The 26,020-nt window shown below is 37.9% G+C and overlaps 1 protein-coding gene across 1 annotated transcript; it reads right to left on the bottom strand.

The window, feature by feature from the left end:
- Nucleotides 1–286: 286 nt before the first annotated feature.
- On the bottom strand, nucleotides 287–17,253 carry LOC150084385 (cuticle protein 14-like). Its single transcript, XM_090375198.1, has 4 exons — nucleotides 17,163–17,253; nucleotides 6,411–6,614; nucleotides 2,865–2,918; nucleotides 287–652 (listed from the first exon to the last, which is right to left on the bottom strand). Exons 2-4 carry the CDS (start codon nucleotides 6,420–6,422, stop codon nucleotides 359–361), a joined length of 360 nt encoding a protein of 119 aa, XP_090231324.1. The 5' UTR covers nucleotides 6,423–6,614; nucleotides 17,163–17,253; the 3' UTR covers nucleotides 287–358.
- Between the last annotated feature and the right edge of the window lie 8,767 nt (nucleotides 17,254–26,020).

Below are 26,020 nucleotides of genomic sequence, written 5' to 3'. Positions count from 1 at the left end.
ACAATGTATAGTACACGGAGACGGGGGAAACCCCTGGTGCCGTTTGACACTAAACACACTCTACACTCTACTACCTCCCCCATTTTCTTGGCCCTGTTTACAGATATTATCTAATAGTCTAAGGTGCTCATGCGCCTACAACCAACTGTCGAGTTTTTCTGCCGACAAAATGGGTGTTAGTTCATTCTAGGCTTAATTATATTTATTGAAGTCAGCGTATTTAAGTTTTCATAAAAATGGTCTGCATTTTGTAGTTACTAATAAAAGTTAGTTCAATGTATACAACTGAGTGGTGAAAGTTATTTATTGTGGCTCATTTCTTTCATTTACAGTAATAGCAAAATGTAATGCTTGCAAGTTATAATTTTGCAGGCTTTGGAAGGAGTTGGATATTAACTTTTGAAGGATTTTGCTTGTCGCTTATTCCTGGTTCATTGGTTTGAATTGACTGTCTTATCCCTGTGCCGTCATCGTAATAATCCACAATACGCCGACGACCATTATGATAGTTGATGACATATCTTCCTTTTATTACTCCACTTTCATCTCGTTCCTCTTCACGTGTTGTGTTACCCCCAACGTGTTTAATAGTATATGCAAACTTGTATGGGAGCGGTATTTCTGTTGTCGTCGTCGTTGATGGTGTTTGGAGCTGTAAAAAAAAATTCATTACTTTTAATTTCAGGAATTTTTTGTTGTTGTTTTCTAGAAATTTATTATTTACACACATGCAAACAGTAGACTTATAAAATCATTAAAAAACACACTTCGACTTACGATATTAAAAATAAAAGCGTTTTAATATCATAATTCAGGGGTGGGCAACTTCCGGCATGTGGAAGTGCGTAATCTGGCCAGTGGTTATTTTCGAAATATATATACCAGGTTTGGCCAACCTGCGGGCCACATGCGGCCCCCACATTATTTTTTTGCGGCCCGACAGATGATTTTTATGCTACTGACTATGTCAGTGGGAAATCATCCACTAGTGCACTAGGCACAATAAAAATATACTAGACCAGCTGTACTTTTCGAATCCCCATCACTCATTCCCTTCTTCGAACCAGGCGACCTGGTATCTTTTGAAATGGATAAAAAGATTAACAAATGGTTTTTTTCCGGAGATGGAGACATCTTACCTTCTTACTGGACATGGTTCCTTCAATTTAAAATTGAATTATTTTGTCCTGGTAGCGGATCTGCATTGCTTCTGTTCATGTGAACAGTCTTGGAGTCACGTTTTACATGATTGTTTAATTTATGAGCAATATAGAATACGTTTAAAACATGTTATATCCTTCCTCACGTAAAGCAACTCTTTCTTCGTGGCGTCAACTGCACGTAACCCGCTGGCGCCTCCGTAGCCAGGTGGGAAGGAGCAGCAGTGCATAGCATACTCTTCTTGATTAGACCGGGGTTCGAGCCCGTCGCCACCAAATATGGAGGATGCGGAAAGGTCAGGGAATGACCACCGCATATCCCGGAGCAATATGGCCTTAGTTGCTAATGCTCCTAAAAACCAAAACAACAACAACAACAACGTAACCCGCCATCCTGACGCAAGCAAGGAAAGGCTGCAACTCTTGCAGAGCGTGCTTATATATCTGAAAGTAACAGCCGATGCAATATTACGTTATCACCTAAGCGTGTCAATCTTATCTGATGCAATCTGTAAGAAATATTGCCATATACTTACGTTATTCGGACGACAATTACAATTTTAAGCGGTGATGCACTTTCTTTGAACACCACTATTCACAAGTAAAAAAATCACAGATAACAGAAACGGTAACTTAACACAATAATAATTAAATAATATTTAAATCACAAATAAGGTAAAATTTCACACAAGAATCGATGATATAAACCATAAATATAATTTACATATCAGATTAAGGCATAACCGTATTAAAATTACCTTTACCACTTCGGTGGTTCGTAAATATACGAATTTAACTTATAGACTGATCTTATGGTAGGTACATTCATATCTTCTATTCCTCTTTCTCTTTCATTTTTTTTTTTTTTTACCAACACCACTTTTATTTTTCTTTCTTAACCAGCGCCACTGGGTTTTTTTTCCTTTTTTCTCCTCTTTTTTTTTTTTTTTTTTATTTCTGGAATGGGTCCTCGGAGGATCCTGGCATGTCTTCTGGCAACACTAGGTGCGTCACAGTCTCTTTTGAGACTACGTGTTGTACTGGGACTGGCCCACCTTTCCGTGGTGTGGACGAATAGCCAGAATCATCTCTCCTTGTGACTGATGCTTCTGGGTAGACAAATGGCCAGAACACAACAACAGAACATGCAACTATTCACACAGACAAACATCACACATTTCTGGCCCTTTTACAGTGATTCTGTTCTTTGCAGAGACACGAGGCGGAGTTGAACAAGCGTTCCAGGTGCCGCCCTTTACATATACATATGTCTACATGAAGTGTTTAAGACTTTATATGGATTGAGTAAACTAGATGCTGGTGACAGCATTACTCTTTCTTGGATGACCCACACACACACACACACAATGAGACATTCATATTGGAAAAGAATGGTTAAATTTGCTTTCTGCCAGAGAGTAATTGATTATTGAAAGAAACTTCCATCTGGTATTGTGGAAGTGGGTATTTTGAATAAATTTAAAAAAGGATTGGAAAAAATGTTAGAAGGGATAGGCAAATGAAGTGGACAGTTTTTATTTATTTTTTATATTTTGTTTGGCTGTACTGTACAAGCTTACTTCTTTTCATCAACATTTTGCCACTACTAATACTGATACTAGATTTTTGAAAAGTATTTGTAAAGCTTTCACAGGGTTAAAAAGAATTCGTACAAGAATATTTTTTCTCATGAATAAAATTTACCTTTTCGTCTGCATTGCCAAGCGATATCAGTGTCACGACGGCCAACAGATATAACTGAAAAATAAAAAATTAAAATTTAGTTTTACTATCATTATCTCAATTCATTTTTAAGCCTTCAAAGATTCATATAATATTATTACAGTAATTTTAATGAAAGTTAATTGAGCGAAAAAATAATGTATTTTTTCAATTAACCTTAGTTAAGTTTCATAGAAGGTATCGTTCCCTCACTAAGAATGAGTATAAATTGTGATAATTTAAATATAAAATTATGTACAACCTTTAAATTTTAAACGGACTAGGAAATGGTAAGCTAGAGAAACTGTTTTCCTGTAGGTGCCACTTGATCATGTACTCTTCTGCCTTATTAAGCTGCTAAACAGTAAGCATATGAAGGAAGAATCAGTAAGTGACAAACAATTGTAACTCGATAAAAATTAAAGAAACGATTGCGAGTTTCTAGCAATAGGCGATAGAATATTCGGTTAAAATTTAGTATATGGTGCTGCATCCCATGAATCACTGCGACAACAAATGATGGGCAGGTCTAGCACCTCCCGCTATTATGTATTGTATAGGACTATAGGTTATTAACGAACCAGCGGGGAGTGATTAACCGTACAAGGCGGCGACATTAGGTTAGTGTTTTTTTTTTTTTTTTTGTATTTTCCGATTACACAAGTGTGGTATTCTCAATATACTTTTATTTTGGGCTAGTTAAAAAAAGGTCAAGTTAGTTAACGCCACCAATTCGGGACGAATTCAAGCGAAAAACGGTGTCTATAATCTTCAGTATTCGGTACTGTATACTAAAGATTACGAACACCGTTAATCGATTGAATTCGTCCCGAATTAGTGGCGTGACCTAACCTTTTTCACTATCTAACCTAACCTTTTTCACTATCCAAAAATGAGTCTATTAAAAAACCGCACTTCTTTCGCTTGAATAATCCAATGCCAAAGGAGGCAAACGTACGGCAATTGTTAGTGTACTAAAACCAAAGGTAACTTTTGCCGGGCCGTATATCGTATTCCTGATAGCTGTAGTCATTTGAAAAACGGCATTCGCTCTAATGCGAAATCACACTGATTAGCAGCCACTGAAAGCAACCGGTAGGCGGAGCTAGATCTGCCAATTCTTGTTTTCGTGAAGATTAATGGGATGCAGCACCATATTCTAAAGTTTAATCGAATATTCCACAATGGTATTCAAACGTGCAGGAACGAAATGTTGGCCCATCTCAAAAAAGTGGTCAAGGCTGTGCCATCAGAAGGGAAGGTAATGGTGACTGTTTTTTGCGATTGTCATGGCGTTCTTTTAGAGCATTTTCAAAAAGAAAAATTTCTAAAGGCTTAGATCGTGAATAGTGCATCGTATCACACACTTCTGAAAGAACTTAGAGATTCAATTCCCAGTCAACTTAGGGACTCAGTTCACAGAAAACGGCCTGAGATATTGGGATGTAGAGTACTTGTTGTTGCAAGGTGGTTGCCAGCGATGCAGCTCAAGGGACCATTAATAATTTTGGGCAGGAACTCCTTAATCTTGCTCTCTACAGATCCTGATCTCGCTGTTAGTAATTTCTGTTTATTTGGTTTACTTAAACATGAGGTTGATTGCGCACTTATTTTTTGATGATGCGAGTGTTGGAAATGGTGTACGTCGCTAGTTATACTAATAATTCAGTAATTCTACATTGGGTTTTATGTGATTATATTAAATGTGAGTTGCCACGAAAGTGAGTCGAACGCCCCGGCGAAGTCGACCAGAATGGCGATGAAGTATTTCTTGGCACATTGTTGTGCCTCAGTCTGAAGTTTCTGGATGGCTTCAACGGTTGACAGACCAGGCCTGAACCCGAACTGATTAGGGTTTGTGAGGTTTGTTGCAGTGTAGTGGGCTAGTATTCTGCTGTGAAGAAACCTTTTGTACAATTTACTTAGAGTTGAGAGAAGGGCTATAGGACGGTATGAGTCTGGTTGGTCAGGTTGCTTAGCAGGATTTTTTAAGATCAGCTTCAGGTTGGCTGTCTTCCAGTGTGTTGGATATTTCCCTGCTTGTAGGCAGATGTTAAAGAGATAGAGGAGGAGTTCAGGCTAATATTCCACAGTCTTTTTGAGTATCTCTGGTTCTATCAAGTCTGGGCCAGGGCATCTTTTATTCCTAATTTTCAGTGCTGCAGCCCGTAGTTCATCCATAGGCAAAGGATGCTCCTGCCGTTGCGTTGTGTAAGTTTGATTTGCATCACATATTTCCTGCTGCTTAGGCAGAATTAGTGTAGGTGGTTCCTGGAATATTACATTTATAATATTGGTGGTGGTGGACTCCCTACATGTCTTCGTTATTGTGCCTTGCGGCGTCTTTGTGGCATTGTTCACTTCCCCCCTAGGGAACTTATTTGTGGTGATTTTGTATACCAACACAAAGCTAATGTGATCATTACTAACACATAGCTAATGTGATTTTTAAATTTTTAGCTCCATTAGCGACGGAAATAGAGGGGAGGACACGAAAATTATTCGCATTTTCCTATCTGGCGCCGCCATTTTTAATTTGAAAAATATTTTAAAATTACATTTTAAACCTACTCGTTGAGCACTTTCCAACGATGTATAATATAGGTTGTCGACAACATTTTTTAGCTATAGGTTGTCGACAACATTTTTTCGTCTCCCACATTTTAACTCCCATTTCTCAGACAAGAGAAATTTTTGTCAACAACGATCAATATGCCGTTATCTTGACTCACATGATGTACAAACCCATGCAAAATTTCTAAGTCAATAGGTTGAGTGATTCCAGAGATACAATGCTGTAACAGACGGACGTACAGACAGATAACCGAGTGACATTATATGGGTCCTTCGTTAGACTACGGACCCTAAAAATGCAACTGATAAAAACTGGAAAGGAACAGAGAAAGAAATAACTGTACCATTACAGTTTCTGTTAGTTGTATACTTGCGCTGCCATTTTTTAATTATTGTTATTTTAATTAATTAATGTAATTTACTTTGATTAGTGTAATTTGTAATCGGTGCTCATACTAATTTTTTAATTAGTGTGGGGACCGTTTACAAATTACATAAAGCAAGTTTTTAAACTTTTCGAGTATTTCCCCTCTACATTTCACGATAACAGCTTTGATTCATCCTTTCCTTTATTACATAACGAAATGCTGCACTTCAGTTGACGGTGTTAATTTTTTTTTTAAACAGTTACATAACAGTCGTTAGATCACCTCTCCCTCCTACCCATAATGCATTATATTTCATTTTTCCCCCCTTGAAATCAGTAATTTGTGAACGGCCCCTTAGGGAAAAAATAATAATAATAAAAAGAAGAAGAAGAATACCTATTCCAAAAGCCGCTTTATCTATTCTACAATATTTTATTTTTAGTGTAGTTTTGCATTATTCCCAGCACACAACCATTTTTTACAGAACGAAGAAATTACACTACGTCATGGCCACGTCACGCAAACAAATAAAACTTTAGCGTTAGTATATTTTGTTTTATCACATTATCTATAGCTTATTACTTACAGTTTTCATCATTCTAAAGTGAATTTCTGAGCCTGGATTTTATCACTAATATATAACAAATCACCGTGTTCTTCAACAGCTACTGTCAGCCAGTTCTTGCAGTACTTTCCACAGTTTGCAGTAAAGTTTGTATTGAAAATCCACCTATCTGTCGGTATCCTCAAGATGTGGCCTTGTCCTGCTTTGAAAAGTGCCCTTGGCTAACTGGAATAAAAGGTTAAACAGTCGCTTGATTTTTACTAGTTAACTTTTCTTTAACAACTATTTCCTTAATAAATATTTTGCTCAAAGTAAAATAGGAATTATTCGTGTTTGTTCAACAGGAATAATGAAAAGTTTCCAACCCATTCCTGCAGAGATGTAAAATCGAATTAGAAAGTAGAAAAATAAACTTTTGATATCGTGATGAATAAAACTGCAGATCAGAAAAATAAATATTAGTTTTATTTATTTTTATATAAATAAAAAAAAAAAAAAAACATTACTTTAGCCGATATCTGACTGAATCGATGCTAATGATGCTTCCATAATTATGACCAGAAGACAAGTGCTATTATTTTAATAAAAATCAAAAGGCATAAAACGTATTGGTGGTCGATTTAAAATTTGTTCATTTGAAAGATAGTCTGTACTTCGGAAAGATTAACCTTCATCTGCTGGCATGGTGTCTGGCAAATGCCACTTTTAAACTTTTTCGGTTACTTTTTAAAATTTGGAAATAAAATCAAATCCTCCGATGTACCGTTTCACCGCCAGTATTCTCTAAATGGTTTCTGTTTTCACTTCAATATATGTGTACTATGAATTACGAGGTATAAAATTTTTTGGCGTTTAATAGACGCCAGGTTTGGACTAATCAAAAGTGTGTACCTTTCTTGTAGGCAACACCGATTCCACATGGTGTTTTTGAGACGCCAGCTAGAGATGTATACTGGTGTGCAAAACTTAAGGACTAACACTATTTCTAAAGGTTACAACCACAAAATCTTTACTTAAGGTACTCTTTACTGATGAGAGTAGATTCAGTCTCAGCAGCGATTGTGGACGTCAACTAATCTGGCGAGAGGTTGGCACACGTTATCACTCCGCAAACATCACTGAAAGGGATCGATATGGCGGTCGAGGCGTTCTTGTCTGGGGAGGCGTTATCTTGGATGGACGTACACAACTCCAGATACTGGAAGGCGGTTCTGTAGTCGGTGCACGCTACTCTACTGAGGTAATCCCCATGTGCGTCTGTTCCGAGGTGCCATTGGCCCCGAGTTCGTGTTTATGGATGATAACGCCACACCCCATCGCACTGCAGCTGTTGATATGCTTTTGGAAAGTGAGCACATTGTTCGTATGGATTGGCCTGCCCGTTCCCGCGATCTAAATACCATCGAACACATATGTGACGCTCTGGGGAGACGCCTAGCGGCACGTCCACACCCACGAGAAAATGTTCACCAGCTGAAGATGGCGCTGACAGAGGAATGGATGATGTTACCGCAAGGACATCAACAACATTGTTCTATGGACAGGCGGTGCAAAGCCTGCAACGACATTATGGGTGGCCATATCTCCTCCTGAGGACCACCTCTTCCCTTTGTTCCATCTTTGGCAGTGATGCATCTGTATCATGGCAGCCAGTGCTATGTTGCCATTTTTGAATAAAGTCCGTCTGTACCGTTTTGTTTCCGTTGTTGTGTCGGCGTTGTTTCCTTCATCATTTCTGTAACTCACGAGGTTCCTTTGGTATACTTTTCCCATATCCAGCGGCGCCTCCGTAGCCAGGTGGGAAGGAGCAGCAGCAGCAGTGCGTAGCACATGCTTCTTGATTAGACCGGGGTTCGAGCCCGTCACCACCAAATACGGAGGATGCGGAAAGGTCAAGGAATGACCACCGCATATCCCGGAGCAATATGGCTTTAGTTGCTAATGCTCCTAAAAAAAAACCAACCAAACCAACCAATCCCATATCCAGGCCACTACTATGAGAACTACAGGTGAAAACCTGACTGGTCCTTAAATTTTACACACCAGTGTATAATGTTGCCGTAATGCTTTGATTTCGCGAGCTAAAAGCAAACAACTGAGAAAAATACTACAGACGTTCGCTTTATGTCTATCAGACGGCAGGTGAGCTTCAGTTTGGGTTCAATATGGGGAGGGTTAGTGACCTTTAAAATTCTAAAAGAATACAATAAAAACTGTAGTTATTATTATTATTATTATTTATTTCTATTACTTATTCTCGTTCGATATCTTTAAATTGGGTTTATCAAATCATAATTAAAAGATCACGGTTTTCAATTTAGTAAAAAAGCTAAAAATTTATTTTTCATAATTAAAACAAAACAGGATGGATTAAATAGACGCCATGCAAATGTCTTGGTTACATTTGAGGGTGCGAGTGTGTGATGGTTAGGAACCGCTGTTCTCAACATCCTTAATAAAATATGTTAAGCTGTTTTCTTACTCATGTCAATTACTACAATTTATCTGTAGAATTGTGTCTTATCCAAGGAGGGGAAGAAACAGTGACCCACGAGGGCACACCAAGTCCTCTTCGTGACAAGCTGACATCTAAGAGGCCTGAGAACTGTTTCCTGAAAACACAATTTATGTTCTGAAAAGTCCAACTAACTGTGAACTTACGTGCACAAAGAGAGGTTACATGAAACCTCCCTCCTAAATACTACTCAAAGGTTTCTTCTCTGAGATTATATATGGATTTTTAGTTAACCTATTAGTCATTAACAACTTTAAATAGAGACGTCCACAGCACTTATTTTGTCAGTTAACCGGTATTATAAAAACTCTCATTGCCTGCCAGCAGGATTACTGGCAGTTACTATTAATATACACTGCCCTAGCATTAATATCCGCACACCCCTCCATGGATGGAGAAACAGGTCCTATGCATGCAACACGTCACAGAACCCGTTATAAATGTGCACACTGGGCTTCGAACAAACAATTGCAAAAGTGGGCATGCAAAATGACACGTACAACAGAATTACCTCACCAGTTCAACAGAATTGATCATCTCAACAAATGCTAGATGCTGATTAACATGGTGTAAGGAGCGCGAATCCTGGACTGTAGAGCCGCGGATAGACGAGTTGAGTTCGCACTCTACCAGTCTGATGGCCGTTCCTGGGTGTGGCGAATGCCAGGGGAACATTGTATCTTCCCAACAATGAAGTTTGGTGGAAGCAGTGTCATGGTATAGCGCTGCTTTCATGGTTTGGCTTGGGGCCATTAGTCTTTATCGACAAAACCATGAATGCTGTGCAATACCAGGACAGCCTGGACAATTATGCTCTTACAACATTATCGCAATACTTTGGGGAAGGCCCACACATGTATCATCAAGACAATGCGCCATTCAAGTACCACCTTTGAAGCGAAAGTAATCATACATACAGCGAATAATTTGGGCAACTAAGATGAGCAGTGTTTGAATCAAGTAATAACTGGGAATATGTCAGAAAAAATACACGGGGTTTGGCAGACTGTAAGTGGGAATGGATATCATTGAGATTGGATCTGAGACCACGTATATTTGCGAAACGAAGGAGGAAGTGTTTTGGAGCTTTAGACCTTTTCGCAGATAAGTTATTTTTTATTATTATTATTAGCCATATGGTGCAAGGAAGCCTGAGACTTTTGCTGCACCAGCCAAAAAAAAAAAAAAAAAAAAAAAAATTCTGAGTTACTTTGAGATAGGGAACAAGAGTCTGAAGTAGGAGGGAATCACGAAGGAAGAGAAGAATGATGATATCCAGCTCAGGACCCTGTGTGTGCCAAGCCCATACTCACCAGATGTGAGCCCCTGGGGTAACTTTTTGTTTTATTAGTCTGACAATTCATGATGTATTCAGTAATAAGCAAAGGTGGGGAGGACATGCTGTATGAAATTATAAAAAAAAAATTGGATATTTCATACACGGCATAACGTGGCCTCGACAATGCTACCCGCATACATACTACTCAGACTCACTCCAGTCATCATCTGGCAGAGCAGAGGCAGCGAAAGTATACACTGACTGATCCGGAATTTCCTAGAGAGTTACCGATAGTTTCGGTCCGGTTGACTATTTAGCGGCCGGCCTGCGAACACTGTATTAGAGCTGTACCCTCAAAATGTAAGGAAGATTGGATCTCGCCGTGATGTCCATCATAACTTGAAAATACGTCAATCATACTGCATGATATGTGATGGGGGGAGGGTTGCAGGAACTTTGTTCTGAAGACAACACTTCAAGCTTCCAATAAACACAGTGGTGGTATTGCGCCGGTTCATCCTATATTAACATAAGGGTTAATCCGTGACTGCTAAATACGATTAACTATTCATTAGTTATTTAAATTTCTATGATTTGGTGATTGTACTAGAGTATAAACAAGAATGTGAACGTATAATAAAGACAATAAATCATCCCGCATTCCAAAGTTTGGTGGTACACTGAGTTATCTCATCTGTTTACATAAAAGCAACGCTTGCATGCCATTTGGAAAATTTTCCGGAACGCCTTCGACTTGACCTCTTTCTCTCTCGTGAGAGAAGGAGAAAACCAGCTGCCCTTAAGAATCATCTGGCCTTCACGTTAAGAATTGGTAGGCCTTTTTATAGTACAAAGGTCCCATTAAACACTATTCTGTGGATCTGGAGAAATAGTCAGGCACGTCTCTCGCCTTGAAAACTAACCTGACTCTTTAAATACTCCAGAAATCCCAAACATTTCTCATCCTACAAATGCAAGATATTGCAAATGGGCAGCAGTAATTCCAGATTAATGTATCAATTGTGTGGCACTACACGTTTGGGGGGTAGAAAATGAAAATACCTGGGAGTAATTGTGCAGTCAGTTATGAAGTTCTCTGAGCAGTACAGGCAGGCTGTGAGCACAGCTCATGAGATTTTGTCAATGATATTCAGGAACTTTGCTAGCAGGGATAAGGAGGTGATTATTTCTTTGTACAAAGCCATGGTTAGGCTGCATCTTGAGTACTGAATACAGGTCTGCAGGTCTCCTTTTAGGAAGGATGTAGAATACTGGAACGGATGCAGAGAATGGCAACGAGATTTGTCAGGGGAACAAAAAAATGATTTTACCAAAAAAAAAAGAAAAAAAAAAAAAAAAAAAAGGCTTCAGTTCTGCAAATTGCGCCGTCTAGAGACTACGCGCCTGCGAGGTGATCTGTGAGGGATTGAGCAAGCTCAATGCTGATGGCATTCTTCATCTTCTCAGATTACACACGTGAGGGGGGAGGGCATAAATTCATATTGAGGACGGATGGTTGAAGGCTAGTTGTGCAGAGGTTTGCATTCAGCCAGCAGGTAGTTGATTGTTGAACAAACTTCCATCTGTTATTGTGAAAGTGAGTAGTTTGAATAAGTTCAAGGAAGAACTAGATAAATTATTGCAGGGGATCGACAGGCGATGCGGAAAGTTTTTTTTTTGGCTGATGCTTTATATATTTGTTTTCTTGCATCATTTGCCACTACTAATACTATTAAGTATACTTCAAAGCATCTTGTGAGCGAGAACAGCGTTTCCTTGTTGTTTTATGTAGTCAGTTGTGACTCATTAAATTGAGTCTCTATTCCACTTTTAACGAACAGAGACGAAATAAAAAAGATGTAAAGCAACAGCTTATTCATGTTTATTGATGTGCCGAAGTTTTTATTCAATAGAAGGAACAAATTCTTTTCAGTTTGAATATTATGGTCACAATATAAAAAACAAAAAAAAAAAAACCCTTTGGAGAATGTTAAAATTAACCTTAAAGGTTTTTCTTTTCCTGCTAAGACCATCGTGGGTCGGTCGTAGAGACCCTGGATAATCAGTCGCCGGACAATGAAGAGTCTTCTATAACTGCCTTGTACTTTTATACAACTGTTCAACATAATTGTAAGAGAAGTGTATAATCTGTATATTTATTATTAACATGTAAAATATAGTTATTCTGTACTAATATAGCAGTTGCATATATGATATTGCATTACATTTCCCTGCTTGCATAAATTGGACTTGTACCTCTTAATGTACACATGGGTTATTCCTAAATTGAATATCACAAGAAAAGAAGGGAGGGGGGGGGTAGATAAAATGTTGCAATCTGTTTCGAATGAGGGGAGGGAGGTCCTACGAGTATTACATGACAATGTTTTCGAAAAAAAATGTAAATAAATACTTGTGTATTTTATTTCGGTAATAATGGGAAGCGGCAAAAAAAAGCTAGTGTTACGAAGTATTACAGAGGATGGGCTCAAAAATTGCATTACGTAATTTTTAAATGGTTCCATATTTAATTTTCTTGATTAACACCGACAGTGCAACTAAAAATGTTAATACTTTTTTTTATTTCCCAATCCCTAGCTATTCACATATAATTTCTTTTATTTGAGGAGTCTTAGTTCCCTTCTTTCATTCGAATTCTCGCACGTCCATTCTCTTCCCGGCAGGCTCATAGTTGACGTCTTTGCTTTGGCTTGTTTTGATCCATGTTAATTTGGTATGGTGCGTAGTTGGACTAGTAACGAATAAACATTAATTTTTTTTAAAAAAAAGTGCCAAAAAGACACATAACTTGCTACAAGAAGTTTACGATGATGAAACTTTAACGTGTTTTCATGTTCTTGAACGTATGGACGTTTTCGCGATGGAAGGGGACTGTATTTGAGGTAACCCAGCTTATCTGCATTTCCGTTGCATGTTCTAATGAACACATAAATAGGGTACAGGAAGTTTTGCGACGTACTCGCTAAGTAACAGCTATGATATTAACAGATGAGTTAAACAGCAGAAACTGTCATTTAACCTGACTGAGGATTTGTCAAAAAAAGTCGTGTGCGAGGTTTTTTCTATATAGTTTGACACCAGGAGAAAAGGACTCTAGGTCTCGATTACAAAGTTCGCTTAGTAACATTCTCATTACTTCAATTATTGCTAGAGATGAAGTTTGGTGCGTTCAGTGTGATCCCTCAAAGAAGATACAGTCGTGACCAGACGGGGAATCCTATCACCCTCGAAAAAAAGTTCTTGTTCAGAAGTCGAAAGTGAAATCCCCGTTGTGGAAGGGATTGCGTATAAGGAGTTTCTTCCTGCAGGTGTAATTGTTAATCAAGACTTCTACAAGAGTGTTTCACCGGGTTCGTTCACGAATGTTTATCACCGCTGCCCTGTGATGTAGGAATCCGATAATTGGTTCTTCTTGCATGATAACTGCCTGTTCAAGTTCAATCTGTTCAAGTTATTGTATTGCTTCATCCATCGGACTTTCTTCTGTTTCCATGGCTTAACAGAGCATTGGAAATTCTAAAGCTGTTAAGACATTCCACTGATTGAAGTAACTGTGACAGAGTGAACGAGCGAAATTCCCAAAAATGGCTTCCAAAATCGTTTCAGCAACTTCCACCGACATTAGAAACGTCAAATTCATGTCGAGGGAGACTCTCGAAGACAAAAGCCGCCATTAGTTAGTAAGTACATTCCGTGATTTAAAAAAAAATTAAGGTCAATCAGAACTTTTGCGACAAAAGGGTGTAATGAAAAGTTAGGTTACGTTACATTATATTTATTAGCTAAAACTACTTGTTGGCTAGAGCAAGTTGGATTATGTTTTAAGAAGAATAATTTTTGTTTCAAAATTTCTGATAAAAGGTAATCTGACTTCACCTGAGACTAAGATTAAAATTGTAAGTGTACAGTGTGTTTGTTTGTGTGTGTATAAATATATATATATGTATGTATGCACGCGTATATTAGAGGTATTCATTTTGTTTACGATTTGATTGGTATGTTTCCTTGAATATCTGCCAGACTATTTCTGTCATTTAGCGAGGTATCAGTGTCGGTAATACACTGTTAGCAAAAAGCGAACATTAGTAGCAATGAAAAATTTTTTAACAAGTAGAATTTAAGAAGTTTATGAAAACCGCTGTCGAGTTTAAGGGTAAAAGTTTTGAAAATAAATTCAAGAGCAAGTGACAGATACTGGAAACAAAAGAATACAGAAAAACTGAACTAAATCTAGTAACTTAAATCCGACAACTTTTGCCAGTACAATAATTTCGGAATGGTAGGTTGAATCTCCTAGTAGTGGACAAATTATTGTGGTCATGTTGAAACAACAGTGGGCAGCATAGGGCATTTCGATTGATATTCCATTAATTTCTTATTAATGTTTTTATTTCAGTGGTCTACTTTTAAATAATCCAAATACTGAAAGAGTTTCGTAGTACCATAGCCTCAACCTAGTAAAGATTTCACTTAACGAAAAGGTTAGTGCAAACTATTATACACCATCTGGCGTCTCTCATATTGTGGAGTTATACTTGATTACTGGGTTGTCACTGTTGCAATACCAGTGTACTTACCCACTCACCGACGATAGGCCAAATAGCCTTGAAACGGCCGTCTGGTTGGTATCCACCGAGAATAAGTAATAATAGTCTTCTCCATTGGTGAAGCGTTACTTATTCCGTAGTGCAAAATCAGGTAACTCGTTGTGAAGGTATTCCCAATATGAGATATGATAAAACCAATTTGGTAATACACTTACGAAAAAACATGATGCAATTGCACTACTTTTCGTTAAATAATCCACATACTTCTTATATGCATCTGGTGTTATACATTGGTGTTATGATAACATTTATCTGGGTCATGTAAAATGGAATTTATTTCGAAAGGAATAATTTCTTATACTTCTCATACGCTCCCGCGTATGAGAAGTCTTTTTGACACGATAGTCTCAAAAAGAGAAAAAAAGATGCTTGCATTAGGCATTCAAAAATTTTCTGTCAGTTATTCTAACAGTGAGAACTTCTTACGAAAAAAGAAAATTAACATTTTGTTTTGTTTGTTCATTCTAGTCGGCCATCCTGACGATAAGGATTTGTAATTCTTAATGTAGCCATTAAAATTGTCTGTGTATCCAATCCGAGGCAAACTATCATACCTCCAGTGGGACCAGACGTCTGGTTTAGTATGGTTAGTAAAAATTAGGTGGGCCGTTTGGCAGCCTGCCGTAGGAGGGACTTAGAATTTATAGCTTCACCTCTGGTATCCAACTTAGTGTCTACTGTGCTAATTTTTAAGTTAAAGAACTTGTCAGACTGTGTTGTATTGTTATTTTACCTAAAATATCATGCAGTCTGTACCATTTTATAGCTATTACAAAAAGAGAGCATCAAATATTTCTTTTTATTTGGTGGAATGCCTAATCGCAGTGCATTTGTATGACAGAGAATACGTGAAGGAATAAAATTTATCAAAATGTAGTTGCCTTGATGGTAAAGTTGAATGTTCACTTTCATGATTATAAATATGTGGTATCATCTGAAAGAATGGACTGTTTAAAATTGGCATTGTTCAAGATGACCCTAAAAATTGTCGATGGAACTCAAGTGCGTCTACTACTGTTTTTCCGCCTCACTGCTAAATGGATTGCAACAATACTCAGCAGATGCTGAGTATTGTTGTTTAACCCCTGGCTTTTAGCCGTGAAGGGTATTGTGTACGGCATGTGCGTTTTGTATGCAATAAAGAGTTCTTCTTTTTCTACCATCTTGCAAATTTAGTCCCTGCAAGAATGAGTTATACAGAATGGGACAATTTGAAGAGTCATCTGGGGACAATCTAAATGGATTCATATGTTTCCCCCCTCACACAATGAGCTTATGGCTGGCTATACAGCTACGTAGATCCATTTTCTTTCGTGTTATGTTGGTGGAAATGGTTTTTTGAAGTCCGGCGTTGAAGATTTTGGTGATTTCCTGCAATACTACCTATCTATTTTTGGGTACATACAAAGTGATGCATTTGCGGTGTCGGTGATACCTTCTTCTGGCTGGGAGTGTTCTCGTTGCGTTTTTTTCCTTCCCTCTCCACACTACCAGTAATTTAAACTCTTCGGTACTGTCACCTTTAATACATGGATAAATAGCGATGCTACTGCACGATCATCTATAATGACGCTTGTCCTTCTTATGGAACCTATCTTATCACTTGGCCCAGCACCTCAAAAGCTATTTCATTTGTTTATGTTTGAAGGCGTGCGGATATCGCATGCTGGATTCTCTAATAAATTGGTAGGATCATGTATATAATCAAAGATGCAACGAGTTAAATTTCGTGGCTTTGGATTTCTAAGATGGGTCGTATTTTCGTCTTATAAGTCTGGTCGTCCTACCACTGCAATGCTGCGCGGGAGGAGTAGGCTAGAAATAAGTACTGACCAAAAACTTAACCATTAAATGAAATATGAATAAAAAATAAATTAAGGTTTTTTTTTTTTTTTTTTTTTTTTTATATTTAAAAAGATTACTTATCTAATACTTTGAGTCATCATCTCCACCAGTATGCAAAGTGTTTGAGTGCGCCACCTTTGTATTTCGAAGTAATACTCAGTTTTTAATGTTTTCATTAATTTATTGAAACAGTAAGCCGATCATGAAACGTTGGCTCAGCTGTTCATGTAAACCAGTCAAACCTGAATTAATTAAGATATTGCATGTATTCAAAATTTGGTGAAGAAAAAATTTATTCCCACATGCACAAACTTGCGAAATATCCTGTCGGCGCACATGTTTTGGGTACAGATAAATTAGAGCACAATAATCAGTGATAGCACGCGTGGCTAAAATTAATGATCATATTAAATAAGTGAAATAAATGGAACTGTGATAACGATATCATAAAATGTAATATATGCATTGTAAAATAAAGCCAAATTCATTTTAGTTGCGAAACCTACCTATGAAATTACGACGGTTGATTGCTGCAGGAAATTACTTAGAGGGCGTTGCCAATATATTTTTAGATTAATCTATTATTATATAACTTCTAGTGAAATGTGATCAATATACAGGGTGTTTCAGTTAAACGTTTCAGAACTTCTAAGAGGGGTAGGGTACATCCTGACAACTCGAAATCATATAGCAATGTGGGGTCGGAAATGCTTTCCTGAAGCGGTGTTGTACACAGAAGCACCATAAAAAGAAAAGAGACCGTAAGTGAGAAATCGTTTTAATAATACATGAAAAGAAGCAAAAGGTACATGGATTAAAGTAAGTGTTCGAAGTTTCTTCCACGGGCTACAATGCACGCCTCACATCTCCGACGCATGGACATCCGAACATTCTGGAATACTCCAGGCGAATTTCGAATTTCTTCGGCAGCTACTGCGATTCTTGCAACCAGCTCCTCAGCATTGTCAACAGGGGTGTCATAAACTAGCGATTTCATATGACCCCAGAAATAAAAATCAAGACATGATAGGTCGGGTGACCGAGCAGGCCAACGCACGGGACCACCACGTCCGATCCACTGTTGACCAAATGTGACATCCAGGTAGTTACGAACATCTCCGCTATAATGGGCAGGGGCTCCATCGTGTTGGAACCACATTGTCTGTTGCGTCGATGCAGAAATCTGTTCATCTCTCAAAAGTTGTGGCAATACTTGCTGCAGAAAGATCAAGTAGATAGGTCCGGTTAGACGACACGGTTACAGGTAAGGTCCGATGAGGTGATCTCCCATAATACCGGCCCATACATTGACCGAAAATCGAATCTGTGCTGCACGACGTCGCACGACGACTTCTGTGTACAACACCGCTTCAGGAAAGCATTTCCGACCCCACATTGCTATATGATTTCGAGTTGTCAGGATGTACCCTACCCCTCTTAGAAGTTCTGAAACGTTTAACTGAAACACCCTGTATAGTTTACTTCGCCTTCAAAAACATAGTACGAATCTTTTTTTGTCAACTCTCAGAGCGGAAACGGGTTTTTCTAGAGGTAAACAAACGTCTTCAGTAACTGCGTATTGACCATGTTTGAAGAAGCTTCAGGAATCACTTATTACGAAAGTGCTAATTCTGTATAACCTGATCAGCTGGAGGCTTCAGGTGACCCAGAAATGGATGTGATCAGATAAGTTTTTTTTATATCTTTTAGGAAACAAAATAGACGTAGAATACAAATTCTTACGTTGGTTATCATACTCAATTCACATCGTGGTTATTTGATTTTGCTGTTACTTGATTAATATGATTAACATACACCTATACATTTATTATTAGCCATATGGCGCAAGGAAGCCTGAGGCTTATACTGCACCAGCTAAAAAAAAAAAAAATTCCTGCATTACCCGAGAGAGAGAGAGAGAGAGTGAGTGAGTGTGTCAGAAGTAGAAGGAAATCACCAAGAAAGCAAGAAAGAGAAGAATGATGATATCCAGCCCGGTACCCTGGGTTTGCCAAGCCCATACTCACCATATGTGAGCTCCTGGGGATAATAAGAGTAGTACCAACTTTCTTCCCTGTAGTCATTGTCATTAATAATAAATAATTATTACTGTAACAGTAAAATTAATATTAAATGTTCATTGTATGTGAGAATTGGGGGCGTACTTTGAGTACAAAATGCCTCATACGGACTCTGTTGCCGACCGGACTAGCCGGGTGGGTAAAGTGCCTGTCTGGCAACCCACAGGTCGCGGGTTCGATTCCCGCCTCGGGCTTGGATCAAAGTACTGCAAAAAACCTTGGGAGGTGCATTATGGTCACAGAAGCCTATGCGCCAACAACTACCAAAAAAAAAAAAAAAAAAAACTGACTCTGTTGCTTTTAAAAACAGCTAAAGTTTTACAGAGTAGATTTTCTGTCTTCCGGTGCGCATGACACGACATTTGTTGTGTGGAAACTGGCCAAAACGAAACGGAAGTACTCAATTTTAACAAAATCGTAACATTTTTTTCTTAAAACGTAAGGTCAGTATTCTTTTTTAAAACATTAATTGATAGCACCTTATATTGTAATTTGTGTAATACATGTGTAGTGAAGATTCCAGCTAATTATAAACACGGCAGAATTTTCCTTCTTTTTTTATTTTTTTAAGAAAATAGTGGGAAGCTCATATTGCTTCGTGGGGCAGGGCAAAATCCACGGAAACACTCCTAGAGTCTAGACTCCCCGGACAACTATCACTGGAAGAAATTCGGACCCTGAACACGGAGTTTTTTTTCGCGATCCAAATAATAGTTTTCAAGATGGAATTTTCCGATGTTAAGCCAAAGGGAGGGGAAACAGGGAAATCAAAAGTTCAGTAATTTCTGAACGAAAAACACTGCTGTCCGTTGGGGCAGGAACTCTCTCCAAGGTACACGGTGGAACCCACCTCAGATAAAAAGATTTGTACACGGTGAACTAAGATGACTCTCTGATGTCCTGTTATGGCGGCGTGGTGACCTTGACCATTGACAAAGACGCCGTAGTGGACATAGTGTGTTTGTTAAGCGGTTCCTGTTGTTTCCCACATATCCGCTTTAAGTACGCTCTGTGATGCTATTCAACTTTGCAAGGCCAGTCGGTTTGGGTAGTGTGATTTATGAGACAGACGCTAGATAAATAATGCAAAAATGTTCCGAAATACCCTTAAATAAATAACTTTTTTTTACCAAGGAATTACTTGTTATAACAATTTAGTTGATACCAAACTTTAGCACTAACTTTATCCATTAAAATAAGACACCGATAAGGGCGCGAAAAATAACGTGGTCAGCATGATGAATAGCAGCCATAATGATGATTATTATTAGCCATATGGTGCAAGGAAGCCTGAGGCTTATGCTGCACCAGCCAAAAAAAAAAAAAAAAAAGAAATTCCGTTACCCAGAGAGAGAGAGAGAGAGAGAGAGAAGAATGATGATATCCAGCTCAGGACCCTTAGTGTGCCAAGCCCATACTCACCAGATGGTCAGCCCCTGAGGTGGAATGACTTTAGTTAGGCGGTTTGAGGTGGAGAGAGTTGTTTTCCTCTTAGTCACTGAAGGTTTTTCAGCCGCACAAGATGCAACTGAATCCATGTCTGTACAGACATAACCCCAGGGGCTCACATCTTTGGTGTACGGGCTTGGCACACCCAGGGTCCTGAACTGGATATCATCATTCTTCTCTTTCTTGGTGATTCTACTTCTGACTCTTTTTTTTTCTCTCTCACTCTCTCTCTCAGGGTAATTCAGAAATTTTTTTTTTGACTGGTGCAGCATAAGCCTCAGGCTTCCTTGCACCATATAGCTAATAATAAACATCAGAGACGTACAGTTGATGGTTGCCACTGAAACTATCAACCGTACATATTTCATTGCTATTCTTTGATTGCTCTGAGTTTGATTACTTTGATTGCAATTAAACGAAATTTTCCTGCATTACTGCAACTCCTAAAAAAAAAAAAAAAAAAAAAAAACCCACCCCAGTCGCTCATGTTTTCAATCACTAACTAAAAAGTGATTAATTTTCACCTTGTTAGAGAAAGGATTTTATGTAGTTGGTATGATATTTTCACAATAGATGGCAGCACTAAACAGAATGAATTCATTTAAGTCCAATATACAAATTTAATGGAATTGTTCACAAAATGTGAACCAAACGTATAGCATAGCTATGTGAAGAGTGTGCTACTCATTGGGTATTATCTCCTGTTCTATCAAATTAATTCACTACATTTTGTAGCTCTCCTAACCATATGGAACTTTGTTTCCTTGAATCTCGAATTTCTCCAGTCTTTTTATTCTAAGTTGATGAAGAGTAAAATTATTTCTCCCTTAGGGCTAACAGTTTTAAATGTTTAGGCCAGCCATTTGTATATAATACACATTGCCTAGCCACTTTATTAGGACCATGAACTAATAGCGTGAAAAACTGTGGTCAGCCTGCGTCACTGCTACGTACCATCTGGAGGCAAGATATGTTGGGGTGATACGAGGAATATTGGGCCATTCATGGAGTAGTACTGTTCTGGATTATTAATTTATTAACCACTGGCGGAATCAAAATACACATTTTGCCATTGCAACAGAATTCTGTGTGGGTCGCTTTCCATAGTGATTGGAATTATTTAATTTCCACCTGGTAATCCGTTGTTTTTGTTTGCACTAGTTCCTAGTAAATAAAATACTTTCATCAATACGTTCACGTGGTAATAAAGTGTTTAATCTTGATTTAGTCATTTCTGATGAAGCCACGTATGTTTTCCTCACCTTTATTTTATTTAAGACTATTATACATTATTAAAACTGCTCTTGAATATGTTTATTCACGATATTGGAGGCTACTTTCTCATCTCCGAAGGAAAATCGCATATCATTCTAAAAGACTCTACCAGGAATAGTTTGTGACATTAACCAGAATTTAATGAGTTAATTTTTTAAATAGAAACTTTGTGCAAACTCATCGAGTAATTGATGCATTTAACTCGCATTGTAAATCAAAATATAATAAGGACACCGATAACTGTTGACCCAGTAGTGTAATGAATGTTTCATGTGAATTTTCGTTACTTCGAGGATACACAAATTCAAACAGGGAAATTACTGATTAAATAAACTGTCAATGTTAAACTGGAACCTTATTTTTGAACTGGATAAAAAATATTACAGACGATCAGAATTATGATCAGAAGATCATAATTCAGTTAAAATAAAATTACTACTTTACATATTTGTTGGGTACTAATAGTGCTAATTCTTTAACATTTAACGCATTTTCAAATGTATCTTTGAATATATAGTAGACTTTCAAGAACATTTATTATAAAATTAAATCATTCTCCCCTGAAATCCCTAGCTCAGGATTGGGCCATTATTGGGCCAAATCGAAATAAATAAATTTTCTGTTTATACTCCGGGACGACCAAACAGTCAGAGGAGTTAACAAGGTAGACAGAATACAAGAAACAGCACCGTATTCAGCAGTCACGGGCTTGAACCCCGGTCACTCAAGGCACGTGTACTTATGCACCCGCGCGCCTGACCACTAGGCTACGGCGGCCCTTTGAGATTAAGGGCCCTTTGAGATTAAGAAACGAGTACTACTTCAACGCAGGTTAATCAAAATTTGAAATTAAATCAAATGAAAGTAAATTAAACATCATTAACGCTTCTCTGCATTGTTTTTCAGTCGACCGTCTAGGGACACTGTTGTCCCCCGTTGCATTTGTCAACGTAGTGAACCTAAAGTAACTAAAATCGCTTTTAATCAGATCTTTTAGAGTATTTGCTGAATCAAAGCTGGAATGATAGTTGTAGAGTGAATGAATATTAGATAGGTTTATTCCGTCAGATTTTTCCTCAGGAAGTCGTGAAGGTTCTGAAGCGTAGGCTGTGGAGAAGCATAGGGTATATGACGGGGAATTCACTTCAAGTCCTGATGTCTGGAAGCTCGGGTGAGGTTAGTTTTGTTGATAAGGGTTTTGAAAGTGATGAGTTATGTTACTGAGTCGATCCCTGTCTGGAGGAACAAATGTGTAATCATTTGACGAGCCAGTGTTTTATGGCCCGTTGTTCTGGTTTGGAGGCTTCTAATTGTGGCGAGCCGCAGAGACCAAAAATCTGCTGTACGCTATATGACAAGTTCAGCAATGGTACGGATGTATTTTGAAGTTGTCTATCACATGGAGATGGATTTTCCCTGCCACCCAAGATCACACATCTTGTTGTGAAAGCAGTTTGTTGTTCCATCCTGCTGTAATATGCATGCAGCGTGTCTCCCTCTATTCCCACCCCCATTGGTACACAATAATTGTCCAACGACAAAGAATGTGGGAATTTGCTTTCCGATTATGTGGAGAGAGGAAGAGAACCGCCGATTACATGGCGAACGGGACCAAAACCAGGGAAACAAAACACGAAACTGTAACATTTCACTACTTACATTAAATGCGACAACTGTTCTTGTAATCTCTTTATTCATATTATTTGTTGCTAACCGCTTTCTTATATCAATAAGCAAAAGACTAATAAGGTATCGTTATCAGTGAGTTTCAGAAATCAGTTAATACTCTTAATTCGATATTAATTTTTGGCTTTTTACTTTGCTTCTCATGATAATGGCTATGATAAGATTTCGATCAATTTTCCTGTCATATCACAGTTGACCCTAATTACTTATTCTAATCCCTCCTTTAGCCTATTATAATAAGGGCTGACTAAGGAATAATACGGGGCAGGAAGTAAATTTTCGAAATAAGCACAGCAGCAGCGTACTCAGTACTCGTACTATCGTAGCGGCCTCCATCTTAAAACAGCCAACACGTAAATCACTTCATGTTAAACACGGTGACCTCAGAAGAGCGGCAGTGTCAATCATCTTTCCTTGTACTCAACTCAGTCAGTCATTAATTAATGACTGACTGAGTTGAGTACAATCATTAATTAATGTTGGTAGCCGCCTACCTCTACTAAATCATTGTCATCTTTGTACCCGACTCCCCTTATAGGCATTTAACACACGTGGATAGAATAACTCTTTGGCACTTATAATATTCATCACGTCGTACATTAATTAACATTTACTTCCACCTTTTTATTTCCTTTTTGTATTTTTTTTTATTTCTAATCATAAATATTCCTCTAAATATTTTCTGAATTTTTGATATTAAAATCAAAACGTGACTATTTCTTTCAAAAAATAGTTATCGATTTACATTTTACGGAATGAAACGAAGACAGAATCAATAAAAAATAGTTTAGATATTTCAAATTTTATGAATAAATATTAACCTTTCTACCCTTTCTCAACCCTCAAAATGCGTTGAGAAAGGGTAGCACACTAAAAGTTTTTAATATGGATTGTTAGACACTCCAATAGAAAATCAACTCTGAATATATTATAATTACTCGCAAGTGGATGGAGATATGAAATAAGTGTCTTCAAGGAACCAACGTGTAAGAACAATATGGGATACTTCTGGCACATCTCTGTGTGAGATGAGAAATTCAATCTAGGACTAATGCGGCTCTTCTGGCCACTTCAGATGCAAATAGGGTATTGAAAATAACAATAGCGATATAAATAGTCTGAGAATTCGTTTTGTGTGGTATTAGGAATATTATACTACTGTTTCGTGTGTGTATATATATAGAGAGAGAATCTTTATTGCCCTTCACGGCCAAAAAGCCAGGGGTTTACAGCCTCCCGAAACTTCCTGGAAAATTGGACAATTATTTACAAAAAAAAGGTATTTTACAAACGAAAACATTTTAATACAAAGGAGAGAACTCCTTACGAGAGTTAAGTCTGATTGAGCTGGCTTAACATCGAGATAAGAGCACCAGCTCAATCAGACAGGAACAGATGCAAGGTACACATCAAGTCATTGCTGATTAGTCCTACTAGTCATAATTTTTTTCCGGTAAGTCGGGTCAACAGCGAATTTGTTCAGGTCGGCGTCAAGTGCCTGGGTTTGCTGAGCATATGTTACTTAAAGCTAAAAAAATACAATTTCCCAATATAAAAATTCACCAAAAGTAAGTACATTTTAAGTATTAGTAAATTGATAAAAATATAAAAGGAAAAATCTTATTTTTATATTGAGTGAGGGTTCAGGAATTCCTGGAGGAATGGGAAAATGCCGAAAATTCCCCCTACTAATTTCATGGTTCGATTTGCCTTGGCGGTAATCCAAAAAACTGAACCCTCCACAAATTTCTTTCATAGGCTAAATGTGACAAGGCTTTCTCCACACTAGATCTTATACAAGATATCATAGATACTCAGTGGAATTGAAATATGGACTGTGTTTGCAGTTTAGTGAAGAAGTTGAGTACTGTTTAATTCCAAGCTGTGCCCCAGTCACTGGGGTACAAAAGTGTCCCTAAACAATCATGACAGAAGAAAAAAAAAATAGTGTTACGTTATTTTTTTAATCTACAGTATGTTTTCCAGTTGAAGTCATTGACGGTCTTCACCACACAGCTAGACGTATTGTTCTGATGGAAGATTGTCTGCCCTCAGGGCTGCTCTACTGAAAACTTCCATTAGAGCAGCGATGGATACAAAATTCTTCTAGGAATTGGTGCTGAAAAGACTCGCAGGGAACTGGGTTTTAATAAAAATTTCTCTTAACGAGATCACGCCACCACAGCGTCTGAGAGGGTAGACCAGGCTCTGTTCTTAAATACAAAACAACGAAAGACTCATGCAAGACTATCTAGTGAAACAATGCTTGTCACCCCACAACTCTAAAGCCTAATGGTAAAGAGTGGCTCTCTCTGCATATCAGGAAAAATAGTGCTTAGCTTTGAAGAGATTGGATAGTTCGCGTTTCCCATGAAGAAGCCCCTTCCACGATTATGTGGAATTGAGTTCATTATAGCAAACTGGTATGGGAAGCAATAAAACTGCTGCAGTGAAGTGTTTGCAGTTGTTTTGCACAGTTAACAGAAGCTTATGCTAACGGTTGCCTGGATATTCTTGGCAGAGAATACATAATCAGTATTGCAACTTAACCTTTCTTTCTATCGCTATCAACAAGATAAAATTGTCTTAGAACGCTTAATTTGTACGCAACAATGTTTAATATTTGAATATAAAACTTCGTTATTAAACTAGATGCTTGTAGAATTCTTTTAATAATTTAGTTTTACTTCTGTATGTAAAATGCGTCGATGAAACGAGGAAATCTCAATCGTTGTTGAACATTTCCAATAGATGTCGCTACTAATCAGAAGGAAGCAAAATTACTGGAGAACCCAGTAATCAGAAGAAAGCAAAATAGGTTGCAAGAAAGGGAATTAGAGCGAAATTTCTAACTTTAGGAAATCAGGTCAGTC

Source organism: Mastigoproctus giganteus, chromosome 6 (genome assembly GCF_048544385.1).
Source record: "Mastigoproctus giganteus isolate SK-2022 chromosome 6, ASM4854438v1, whole genome shotgun sequence".
Lineage (NCBI taxonomy): Eukaryota > Metazoa > Arthropoda > Arachnida > Uropygi > Thelyphonidae > Mastigoproctus > Mastigoproctus giganteus.
Note: the sequence above shows the minus strand (reverse complement) of the source record. Positions and strands in the feature narration are given on the sequence as shown.